This window comes from Kogia breviceps, chromosome 7 (genome assembly GCF_026419965.1).
Source record: "Kogia breviceps isolate mKogBre1 chromosome 7, mKogBre1 haplotype 1, whole genome shotgun sequence".
NCBI lineage: Eukaryota > Metazoa > Chordata > Mammalia > Artiodactyla > Physeteridae > Kogia > Kogia breviceps.
In genome coordinates, this window is record NC_081316.1 from 67,606,482 (window position 1) to 67,620,332 (window position 13,851).

Below are 13,851 nucleotides of genomic sequence, written 5' to 3' on the forward strand. Positions count from 1 at the left end.
AGAGTAAAACTGAGTCTTGACCCAGAGCTTTCACTGCTTTAACCAGGGATTAGAATGGTGGGATGAATTCTGTTTATCAACATTTGTATAAAAAAGATAGAGTTTGGCAGAATCACAGCACAGTGGCAAGAATTTAGGTTTTGAGAGCTAGGTGAATTCTAATTCTGCTACTCATAGTTTTATGGGAATATGTTGTACATTTTTCAACTATGAAGCAGAACAAAATCAAACAAAACAATGACTATCTTCTGTGGTATTTGTGAGGATTAAATTTCATAGCGTATCTGAGAGCTAGATACTGGATAGGAATGGTGAAGACTACAAAGATGGCCCAAAAGATGGCTGTCTAGTGTTCCTCAGTACAAGAAAGCTGTGATGTGTCTTATGGAAAAAATACATGTTAGATAAGCTTTGTTCAGGCTTGAGTTATACTGCTATTGGCCATGAATTCAATGTTAATTTATTGACAATGTCTTAAATAAGATATCTTTAAACAGAAACACACATAAAACAAAGTGTTATGTGTTGACTGGTTGACAAAAATGTTGTGACTTAACGTTGTAACTTCCCCTAGGAGTAAGTGTTCAGTATTCACTCATTCAGTGTTCATGGAAACTTTATAGAATGGAACTACCATGAACAATAAGAACTGTCTATATCTATTTATTAAACGGCCACTGGGTGCCTACTATTGTGCTAAGAAAACTGTGAAAGATGAGAAAATTATATGTATTTATATATAAAACAAAGTGCCCAAAGCTTTGACATAGATAAGTCTGGTTGGAGATGATCAAATAGTAAATATTGTGATAGGCTAAAGGCAATATAGGGAAGGACAAACCACACCAGTGTGTTCAGACAGGAGGACCATAGGGAACACATATTATTACATATTATCACTGAAATGAAAAAAGTCACAGGTGCTGCAAAACACTGCCAAGAAGTTTGAAGCCCATTCTAGATACTAAAACTTAAGGGTAAAAAGAACTTGAAGAGATGGTTTAGAGAAAAAATGCTGAGATAAAAAATGGCTGAGAAAAAGATGTGAGGAAGGAAGAAATACAAATAGAGAAGAGACAGGCAAGGGAGTCTCTACATACACTGATTACAGAATGAGGGGAATATACTGTAAAGCAAACTGTCCCAATGAGTTGAGAAGGAAGCTTTACACTTTTCTCCTTATGTATTAATACTTGATATAATTGAGCTTTGGGGATGATTTTTCTCTGAACCAGCTTGAAGACAAGAAGACTTCTCAAGTTTCTTTTAGTCCTGAAGGTGGTTTACATCTTGAAAATTTTTGGCTTTTTAATATGCTTTCATATGTATTATCTAAGCATGAGAAGTGGTGTAATATAGTGGATGCACTTGTCTTCTAAGACTCAGGGAACTCATGACTTGGTCCCGGGCATTCCACAAACCTGGTCCTTGACTCAGGGACAGCCAATTAACATATCTTTTAATATCTTGCATTTATTAATCTGTAAAATCAGAGGGTTGGACTACAGTGCTTGAGCATAGTGGATACTCAATAAATGCTTTCTTTTGAAATTCCATGCTTCTATAGCATAGTGAAAATGTTATGACTAGCCAAATTCCTATATTACAGAGAAGAAATTGACATGGATAGTAGGGAAAGTTTTATAATTAGGAAATGGAAGAACTGACTTGCTCTACCCATAGATCATAGTTTTCTAAGCTGGAATTTCCAAATTATATTTGAAAATTTTTACTAGAATACACAGTGAGAGATTAGTAAAAGTTGTTGAAATGATGATTCCTTTTTATGTAGGAATTCAAAACCATGTAGGAGTTGGAGTTTAGAAACATGCCATTATTTACATGATATCTAAGGAAGTCATCTATCTTTTCAGGAGAGAAACAAATGTGCTTATGATCAGAAATTTACCAGCTTCCTTTGTAGATACCAATAACATACTTCTGCAATGTCTGTCACATAAAATTAAACAATCTGACATTTTACTGTTAACTTGAAAGAGAAATTTTGCAGAAGCTTATACATTTTACATTTCTACCAGTTTCCCAATTTCCTTACTCATTGTAAATCACTTTGCAAATATATTTTTATCTGGGTGGAATAGCTACTAGTGGTTGTTCACATTTGAAATATTTGGTTAACAAAAATTTTTTAAAAAGCATACAATTTCTTCATGGAAATTCATATGCAAATAATAATAAAATAATATAACATAGCATAATATAATATATATAATATAATATATAATATAATATAGTAAACTACTTGAACTAATGTCTAACAACTCCTCTCTTGAATATAGAAATTTAGAAATTATTAAGGGCTGTGTGACAAATAGTGACAAAATATTTCTGCCCTATGCCACACTGTGTCTGGCAAAATATTACTAGGAAAACTGCATAATGAGTTTTCCACCTTAACTTTTAAAAAATACTAAAAATTCTGAAAATAGATAAGATAAAAACAAACAAATACCTTTGGAGGTGTCTCAGATCCTGGATATTCTCTCTGATCAAGTTTCTTCCAGCGATCCATTAATTTGGTTACCATAGGTGTATTAAAATCTACTAACTGGAATCCTGTAACATTGGCTCCACCATGTATAAACCTCTCAAGAGAAATATCCTTGAATCCCTATAAAAATCAATATGACAGTTTGTTAAGTTTAGTTTATTATTATACATTTTGGCTCTTTAATGCTAACATAAATTGGTAACCAATATGATTTCTAATAAAGTGATGGCTAGAAACAGATGGAAGATCTAATTTAGCTGTTAAATTCTGTCATTCAAAATTTAATACATGACACCACATCAACAAAAGAAAAGACAAAGATCACATGATGATCTCAATAGATACAGAGAAAGCATTTGACAAAATTCACCATCCACCTATGATAAAAATTCTCACCAAAGTGGGTATAGAGGATACTTATATAAACATAATAAAAGCTATTTATGACAAACCCACAATCAACATAATACTCAATGGTGAAAAGCTGAACACCTTCTTTCTAAAATCTGGAGCAAGACAAGGATGCCCACTCTTACCACTTCTATTTAACATAGTATTGGAAGTCCTAGCCACAGCAATCAGAGAAGAAAAAGAAATAAAATGTATCCAAATTAGTAGGGAAGAGGTAAAATTGTCATTATATGCAGATGACATCATACTATATACAGAAAATCCTAAAATCTCCACATAAAAACTACTAGAACTGATAAAAGGATTCAGCAAGGTAGAAGGATGCAAGATTAACATACAGAGATCTGTTGCATTTCTTTACACTAACAATACATATCTAAAAGAGAAAGTGTAAAAAATAAACTTTCAAAATCACATCAAAAAAAATTAAAATACCTAGGCATAAACCAGACCTCAGAGGTGAAAGACTTATATCCAAAGCACTATAAAACAATGATAAAAGAAATTGAAGATGATTCAAAGAAATGGAAAGATAACCCATGCTCTTGGATTGGAAGAATTAACATTGTTAAAATGGCCATACTATCTAAAGCACATACAGATTTAATGTGATACTTATCAAATTATCCATGCCATTTTTCATAGAACTAGAATGAATAATCCTAAAATTTATACAGAACCACAAAAGACCCAGAATTGAAAAGCAATCTTGAAGAAAAAGAACAATGGTGGAGGCATGACCCTCCCAGATTTCAGACAGTACTACAAAGCTACAGTAACCAAAACACGTGGTTTTGGCACAAAAACAGACATATGGATCAATGGAACATAATAGAGAGCCCAGAAATAAACCCACACACCTACAGTCAGTTAATCTTTGACAAAGGAGGCAAGAATATACAATGGAGAAAAGGCAGTCTCTTCAGCAAGTAGTTTTGAAAAAGCTGGACAGCTGCATATAAATCAATGACATTAGTATATCCTCTCACACCATACACAAAAATAAATTCAGAATGGTTTAAAGACCTAAACTTGAGAAATGATCCCATAAAACTCCTAGAAGAGAACACAGGCAAAACAATCTCTGACATAAATTGAACAATGTTTCATAGGTCAGTCTCCCAAGGCAAAGTAAATAAAAGCAAAAGTAAACAAATTGGACCTAATCAAACTTAAAACTTTTGCACAGCAAAGGAAACCATAAACAAGATGAAAAGACAACCTACAGTATGGGAGAAAATATTTGCAAACGATGCAACTGACAAGGACTTAATTTCCAAAATATACAAGCAGCTCATACAGCTTAATAGCAACAAAACCACAAACAACCCAATCAAAAAATGGGAGGAAGACCTAAACAGACATAATAGACATGTTTCCAAAGAAGACATACAGATGGCCAAAAGGCACATGAAAAAATGCTCAACATTGCTAATTATTAGAAAAATGCAAATCAAAATCACAATGAGGTATCACCTCACACAAAACAGAATGGCCATCTTCAAAAAGTCTACAAATAATAAATGCTGGAAAAGGTGTGGAGAAAAAGGAACCCTCTTACACTGTTGGTGGGGATGTAAATTGGTATAACCACTATGGAGAACAGTATGGAGGTTCCTTAAAAACTAAATATAGAGTTACCGTATGATCCAGCAATTCTACTCTTGGGCATATATCTAGAGAAAACTCTAATTTGAAGACATTTGCACCCCAGTGTTCATAGTAGCACTATTTACAGTAGCTAAAACTGGAAGCAACCTAAGTGTCCAATGACAGATGAATGGATAAAGAAGATGTGGTAAATATACACTATGGAATATTACTAAACCATAAAAAGAATGAATGCATGCAGCAACATGGATAGACCTTGAGATTATCATACTAAGTGAAGTAAGTCAGATGGAGAAGACAAATATCATGTGATATCAGTTATATGTGGAATCTGAAAAAAATGTTACAAATGAACTTATTTACAAAACAGACTCAAGAGACATAGAAAACAAACTTATGGTTACCAAACGGGAGGGGTGTGAGGGATAGATTAAGAGTTTGGGATTAACAGTTACACACTATTACATATAAAATAGATAAACAAGAGCCTACCATATAGCACAGGGAACTCTATTCAATATTTTGTAATGATCTATAATGGAAAAAATCTGAAAATATATATATATACACACACATATATACATACATATGTGTGTGTATGTAACAGAATCACTTTGCTCTACACCTGAAACTAACACATTACAAAACTAACACACTACAAATATACAGACAATTATATTTGAATAAAAAATCTAATACCTGAGAAAAGGATATAAGTATTTCTAGTTCAGTTCAACTCAATTTAACAAGTATTTCTGAAATGCCTCTGACTGCCTTTTATGAAGCATGGAGGAGGATATAGGAGATGAATGAAAGCATCAAAAAGTCTTCTGTTGAGGGCATAATTGCCCTCTGATATAGATAAGCAGATATGTGTCTTATATGAAAATGCATCTTACATCAAGGTATAATGGTACTCTGAGTCTGTGATGGGTAACACTTTTTAAGGAGGTTCAGTTTAATTACAAAGTGGTTTTAAAGCAGACAGAGATGGTGACTTGAACTAGAGAGGGTGAAAGCTTTGATTACATCAGTCACTACAACCCTCATAGTCCTGGGAAATGGCAGTGGACAAGAAGAGAGCAAATAGGCCATTCATTTGTGATAGGGGAAAATATGGGGCCCACCAGGTGGAGTGAGGAAGGTGGCAGGAAGGAGTGTCATCTCACTTGGCCCAGAAGTAGTTATCTGAGTTTAAAAATTCTGGAAAGTTATTTATTTTCTAACTGTATCTTTCTATCATATATCTATCTATCTATCTCACTATCATCTATCTTCCATATAGTTTATTTTAGACTAGGCCCTCTTTTTTCCATTTAGAATTTAAGGTACATTACAAAAATACACACCCAATTTTGTAAACAAATAAACAATTACAGGAAGAAGACAAAAAGTGTATTACAGAAATGAATTCATAAAACCAAATATATTAGCTCTGAGAAAAGTAAACCACACACACACACACACACACACACACACACACACACACATACACACACAAGTTTGAAGGATCTGTGCTTTCTTTCTTTTCTGTTCCCTCTTAGTATTTAGGAAACTTTCTTTTGAAAATGTGAATTTGATTCAGTCATATTGAGAAAACTAAGGGAAAGTGTTTTATCTGTCTGTCTGTCTATCTATCTATCTATCTATCTATCTATCTATCTATCTATTTATTTATTGGTCAAAGTAAAATATGCAGCAGTGACCCTACAGTATAGTAAGATTCAGGGAGAAGAGGAAGACCTAGTGTTACCTATCCTCCTGCATATGTCTCAGCCATGATTTTGGAAACTTCTCAGTGTTTTATTTGAATAACAAAGGAGACTGTCTTACTAGCCAATATATGCACGTTACTTTCTGAAACAGATCAGTCTATTGGCAACTAAGGAAGGTTGCTATAGAAAGACCCAGGAATGTGTTTTCATAGTTAATATTGCTGCTGGGCTTATTAGGTACCAGGCACTGTGCTAAGCACATTCCACAGATTATCAATCTAGTTTAGTTCTCATAACAAACTTATGAGATAGATCTTATTATTAGCTTTATCTTACAAATAAGGAAACAGAATCAGTGGAGATCTATTCAAGATCTCCCAGCAAATACATATTGGAACCAAAAGACTCTTAAGTTTGTCTTTTTAACCCCATGCTCTTGTGTATTCTTATACAAATATGCATTTTCAATTTTGGTATTTATCATAATATCCACAGGAGAGGCATGGAGATACTGTAGAAAACAACCCAGGCTTTGAATCCCACTTCTGTAACTTTCTAACCTAAGGTTTCCCACATGCAAAATAAGAATGATAATGCTAAGCAGCTAGCATCTGGTTTAAATTCAGTAAATAATAGATATTATTAATTCATTCATTCAACAAATATTTATTGCATGCTTATTATATGCTAGCTAATTTGACAGTTCATCAGTAATATTCTCATCTCACTGGGAAATAAACAAGACACCAGAAATCAAATCCATGTTTTTGAAATTGGAAAAACACTGTCTATCAATTTTTAGCTAGTAAAATGTCAGTTGAACATTTCTTTGTTTCTATGAGAAGATAAGGCAGACCCAGAGGCAGGAAAATAATTTCAATTTTCTAAAAGACACAGTGATTCAACTATTGCATTAGCTGCTAATTGATGACATTTTATTTTATTTTAGCAGTGGCTGAAATAAAAGGTCTGCCAAGTTTTCTTTGATAGAGTTATCTCACAGCTATAATATACACAGGCAAAACTGCAGCCTTCAGAAAAATCATCTGATGTAAAGTCTAACTGATAAATAACAGTTCACATTTCTCTGATTCCATTCTGCTGCTATGCTGAAGGTAAAGGTGAAAATATTACCACATCTGATTATAAGCTCCTTTTAGTTATGATCTGAAAGAACGGTAGGTGGCTCTGTTAATTTTAGCTATGTCTGTTTGAGTACAGGCAATATTTTTTCCTTCATATATTTAAAAATAATTTTATATAGCAAATTGATAGGCTCTAGATTGTGAAGCAGTTTTCCTGGAAACGGTTACTTTGGTGACTTTTTAGACTCCAGTTTTTACACCAGAGAATATTGTGGAACTGAAAGTTCTGAGAAACACTGTAATAAAATTGTAACTCTACAGTCCTGGGGCAGTGAGGGGAGGTGGTCATTGGTTACGTAATTAAGTAAATAATGTCCCAGAGGCAGAGGGGAAACCAGGGTAGTGGCCTTCTGCTTGTTGAAATGGGCTATTCAACAATGCTTGCATTTCACAATGGTTAGTTACATCCTAAGAAAATATTAATTTCCAACTTGGTTTTCCTTTTAATTTTCATTTAGAGTTCATACATCCTCTGGGAATAAGGGGGAAAGTGAAATTAATAAATTATAAAACTTCTGATATCCTTATGATTACTGATGTAAATCTATATACATCCATCACATCATAGGTGTTTAATAAATACTTATTTTATGTCTTTTCTAATTAAGATAACATTTCTGCTGTTTTGCATTTCAGGTTCACAGGTTGACTAAATCATACTGAGACAGCTCGGGTGCAGTTAAAAACAAGGAAACTTAAATAGAATGGGAAAGATTCTGTCTTAACACCTTTTAAAAATTAAGTTAAAAATTGACTTACAGTATACGGTTTTGATGATCATGTACAGAGATGGTGGAGTCAGACACGCTCAATGCAGAAAAGTGGAAAAATATAGGAAGCACCAAGAAAAAAGTAAAATAATGTCTCCAAATTAATGGAATCTTTAACTGGGGTCATTGCACTTGAGTAAAAACTTGCTAGACTCCAAATTTCAAAAATTGAGTTTTAGTCTCCATTCTTACTAACCAGACACCTAAATGTGGACAAGTCATCTTCCTCTCTGTATATTAATTTCCTTACTTTCTAAATGAAGCATGAATGGTGTGTGCATGTGTGTGTCTGTGTGTGGTGGTGTGGAATAGGTAAGGAATAGATTCTGTTAATTTTTAATGATATAACCTGAACATTCTATAATTTTATACTACTTTATGACAGAGCCAGGTGTTTTCCTAGATGTGATAGTAAATTTTGAATGATAGTAAGATTTTAAGAATGTGCCTTGAAGGAAATTGCCTTGGAACAAACATCAACAGTTCCTTATTGCTACTGTGGCCATATTTAAATCATCTGACTGCTGGAGGAGAGATGAAGAATGCTCTGAATATAAATACAGAGAATGTTTGTTAGGCCAAATTTCCCCTTAAGGGTGGTATAGGAAATGCTTAAATGAATGGTCACTTTGTGGCTATATAACTTATTTACTAATCTTGAGTTTATTTATTTATTTGAATTTATTTATTCTTTGCAACTAGACAGCACAGAGCTTCAATCTTGATTTTGAGACTTAGATGTGTGTGATCTTGGGTAAATTATATTGAACCCCATTTTCTGATCTATGTTTATCTATTTTGAGGATTAATTAGAAAAATTATAGTAACAAAATAAATAGTGACATAAGCTGGGTGCTGGAGGATAAAAAGCCATTCAACACATAAACAGTAAGGATAATGGCCCTTTTTACAAGGTCAAAAAAGACATTGTTCCTGCCCTTAATGATCTTGTGAGGTGCTAATGTCTCATTTGCCGCTAGGCTACAGGAAGTTGGACAATACCTGGCACAGAGGAAGTATAAAATAATGATTTCATAAAGGAAAACAATGAATGCTTTCTGTACTATTAGTGTACAGGGTGATTTGTGAACCCGGAAGAGTGGTTATCTGATTAGGTATATAAGGACAGCTTTCTAAAAGAAGTAACTGTTAATTAAGACTGGGTGGGGTAAGTGCCTCCTGGTGTAAAAAACAGCATAAGTTAAAGCTGCAAACATAAAAGCAACATTAGGTCTGGGAATTAATTTGGTTTTAGTAAGGGACACATATAGGGTGGAGTGGGAGAGAGGCTCTTGGTTTAAGTAGGGATAAATCTTAAAGAGCTTTGTACATTAAGGTAAGTAGTGTAATACTTTATCCTAAAGGATTTTAGTAGTGTGGTACTTAGATTTAGAATAATTACTCTGATAGAAGACGGTAACAATGGGTGCAATTGCAGTATGTCATTTTGAGAGAAAGGCAAGAAGTCAGTGGTAGGTTGAGATGGAAGCAGGTAGAGTTGGAAAGACCAAGGGGTCTTTCGCTTTTATGAAGGGTATGAATTCTTTTACTGAATTTTCAGCCTGGAGCCAATGAAAATAATTTAAGCAGGGAAATGAAATAATCATACATGCCTTTGAAAAATAACAGGGAGCAAAGTGAACAAATAACTGGAAAAGAGAAAGTCCAAGGGCAAAGTAGGCAAGCAATTTTCTTATTTAAATCTCTGACAAGCAGACTACATTGAACCACCAGATAGACAGTTTTCCTATATCTAATTTTCTTTGAAATTTCTAGAACAGAGCTTAATTGATTGAGATACCATATGCTTTCACCAGTACCTCTAGATGTGTAAATAAAACATACACATACCCATATATTTTGGGCACCCTAGCCCTGGGGTCCAACACTGGGAAGATGAATCCCCTTAGCTGATTTGGAAACCAGTGGCACTAACAGTAGGGCTGCAAGAAATATAGACTGCTCATGAAGAACACAAACACACTTGCTTACTTGTGGGAACAAGGAAGAGGAAGCAAATTGAAACAGCCTGGGACTCTGGCCAGTTACCCATGACTGCCCCAGCATGTGCCCTGGCCTACAATGAACACCTCCTCCAGCCCCTCTTGCTCCAGATACTCCCAACTAGGGCAAAGACTACCATAGCTGAGGAGAGTGCACAATTGGTGGGGATGGAACTGGTATGGCATCTGAAAGGGACAAGGGTGGCTATTACTGGTGTTTGTGAAGGTGGCAGATCAGGAGCAATATGGAACTCTGACTGGTGTGCTAAGACTGTCCCAACACATGTGCCAGTCACCACCTGGTAACTATTCTGGTCCTTCTTCTCCAGCACTGCTCCCCTCTGGGGCAAATGTGCCATTATTGGGAGTGGGGAAAGCACACACTTAGAGGAAGTGGAACCAGCTCTGACCTGAACCTTGGGGCATCTGCTCCAGCAACTTGGGATGCAACACCACCCATGATAGGGCAGTGATAGCCACTAAGCATCAGAGAAGCCCCAGATCACACTTGGCTCTGGATGAAGTCTCTCCATCATCAACACCATCTCCTGTCAAAGTGATAGCTGCCAGTACATTCTGGCATGGGAAAAACATGAAACATGATCACTTCAGATCCATACCTCCCATGACAGCCACTGGGCACATGTAGACTGCATCCAGATGTTCCCACACAAGGACACCCCTTAAAAAGCAGGATGAGTAACTGTGTCACTCAATTTTATAGAGAAAGAGAAAATTAAGCAAGATGAAAAGAAAGAGGAATTTGTTCCAAATGGAACAATAAGAAAAAACCCTGAAAAAACAAGTAATAGAACAGAGATAATTTACCAGATAAAGAGTTCAAAGCACTAGTAATAAAAATGGTAATGGAATATGGGAAAAGAATAGATGAACACAATGAGAATTTAAACAAAGAACTAAAAAATATAGAAAAGAACCATTCAAAGCTGAAGAATACAATAACTGAAATGAAAAATAGAAGGAATAACAGCAGATTAGGTGATGCAGAAGAACACATAAGTGATCTGGAAGATAGAATAATGGAAATCACCTAATCATAATGGAAATCACCTGATCAGAACAGCAAACAAATTTTTAAAAATGAGGATATTTTAGGCACCTCTTGGACAACATCAAATGTACTAATATTGGCATTATAGGGGTCCCAGAAGGAAAAGAGAGAGAGAAAATGATTGCAAATATATTTTGTAATATTGTGGCTGAAAACTTCCCGAATCTGAAGAAGGAAACAGATATCCAGGTACAGGAAGCATAGAGTCATAAACAAGATGAACCACACAAGGACATATTATAATTAAAATGGCAAAATCTAGAGATAAAGAGAGAACTTTAAAGGCATCAAGAGTAAAACAGTCACATAAAAGGGAAGCCCCAAAAGGCTATCAGCTGATTTTTCTGCAGAAACTTTGCAGGCAGGAAGGCAGAATCATGATATATTCAAAGTGCTAAATAGGGAAAAACCTACAGCTTAGAGAGCTCGAACTGGTAAGATTTCATTCAGAATTAAAAGAGAGCTAAATAAGTTATCAGACAAGCAAGAACTAAAAGAGTTCATCAATACTAAATCAACCTTACAGGAAGTGATAAAAGGGCATATCTAACTGGAAAAGAAAAGGCTACAACAAGAAGAACTTATAGGAAAAAAAAAATCTCACTAGTAAAGAAAAATATATAGTAAATGCTGTGGATTAACCACTTAAATAAGCTAGTATAATGGTTAAAAGACAAAAAAAAAAAAAAAGGAAAATCAACTATAACTACAACAAACAGTGAAGAAATAGATATGAAGATGTAAAATATGACATCCAAACACAAAATGTGGGAAAGGGAGTAAAAATGTAGATGGTTTATAATGTGTTTGAACATAAGTGACTACCAGTTCAAAACAAGTAGTCAGCATTTATGAACTTGATGGTAACCAAAAATGAAAATATCTACAATAGATACACAAAAGCTAGAGAGAACCAAACACTAGCAAATGACAAAAGAAACTCATCAAACCACAAAGGAAGAAACTAAAAGAAAAGAACAGAGAACTACAAAACAAGCAGAAAACAAGTAACAAAATGGCAATAAGTACATACCTATCAATACCCATTTTGAATGTCAGTGGACAAAATACTACAATCAAAAGACTTAGGATGGCTGATAAAAGAACAAGACCCATCTATATGCTGCCTATAAGAGACACACTTCAGATCTAAAGACACACAGACTGAAAGTGAGGGGATGGAAAATATACTCATGAAATGACAAATAAAGCTGGGGTAACAATATTCATATCAGACAAATCAGAGTTTCCAAAAAGTCTACCAAAAGACAAAGAAGGATATTATATAATGATACAGGGATTGATACAAGAAGAGGATATAGCAATCATTAACATACACACACCTAAAATAGGAGCACCTAAATATATAAAGCAACTACTAATAGACATAAAGGAAGAAATCAACAATAATACAAAAACAGTAGGGAACTTTAACACCCAACTTACATCAATAGACAAGTCATCCAGAGAGAAAATCACTAGTGTGCCAGAGGTTGTAAAATAAGCAATAGACCAGTTGGACTTAATAGATATCAACAGGACATTCCATACCAAAAGAGAAGAATACACATTCTTCTCAAGTGTACACAGAATGTTCTACAGAATAGATGACATGCTAGGCCACAAAACAAGCCTCAACAAATTTAAAAGGATAGAAATTATATCAAGCATTTTTTCTGACCATAACAGTATGAAACTAGAAATCAATTACAGGAAGAAAAATGGAAAAGACACAAACAAATGTTGAATAAATAATATGTTACTAAAAACAAGTGGGTCAATGAAGAATTCAAAGAGGAAACCAGAAAATACCTTGAGACAAATGAAAATAAAAATACAAATTTCCAAAAACAGTGGGATGTAGTGAAAGCAGTTCTAAGAGGGAAGTTTTTTAAATTGTTAATTATTTTAAATTTTTATTTTTCAAAAATTTTTATTTTTTAAAATTTTAATTAAAAATTATTTTTATTTTTATTTTTTAAAAAAATTTACTGGTGTATAGTTGATTTACAATGTTGTGTTAGTTTCAGGTGTACAGTAAAGTAAATCTGTTATAACATACACATATCCACTCTGTTGTAAAATCTTTTCCCATATAGGCTATTACACAGTATTGAGTAGAGTTCCCTGTGCTATACAGTAGGTCCTTATTAATAATCTATTTTATATATAGTAGTGTGTATGTGTTAATTCCAATCTTCCAATTTATCCTGCCCCCTTTACCCCTGGTAAAAATCAGTTTATTTTCTATATCTGTAACTCTATTTCTGTTTTGTAGATAAGTTCATTTATAGCCTTTTTTAAGATTCCACATATAAACAATATCATATGATATTTGTCTATCTCTGCCTGACTTATTTCACTCAAAATGACAATCTCTAGGTCCATCCACATGCTGCAAATGGCATTATTTTGTTCTTTTTATATAGCTGAGTAGTATTCCACTGTATATATATGTATCACATCATCTTAATCCATTCCACTGTTGGTGGACATTTAGGTTGCTTCTATGTCTTGGCTACTGTAAATAGCACTGCAATGAACACTGGGGTGCATTTAACTTTTTGAATTATGGTTTTCTCCAGATATAGGCCAAGGAGTGGGATTGCTGG

At 34.2% G+C, this 13,851-nt stretch overlaps 1 protein-coding gene across 7 annotated transcripts in view; it reads right to left on the reverse strand.

Annotated features, from left to right (window-relative positions):
* GRIA4 (glutamate ionotropic receptor AMPA type subunit 4) overlaps positions 1-13,851 on the reverse strand; it is a 526,465-nt gene that overhangs the window by 95,209 nt on the left and 417,405 nt on the right. For all 7 annotated transcript variants that reach the window (XM_067038559.1, XM_067038560.1, XM_059068908.2 and 4 more), the window contains exon 7: positions 2,474-2,632. In XM_067038559.1, coding sequence (XP_066894660.1) covers positions 2,474-2,632 — 159 coding nt within the window. The remainder of the gene's footprint in view (positions 1-2,473; positions 2,633-13,851) is intronic.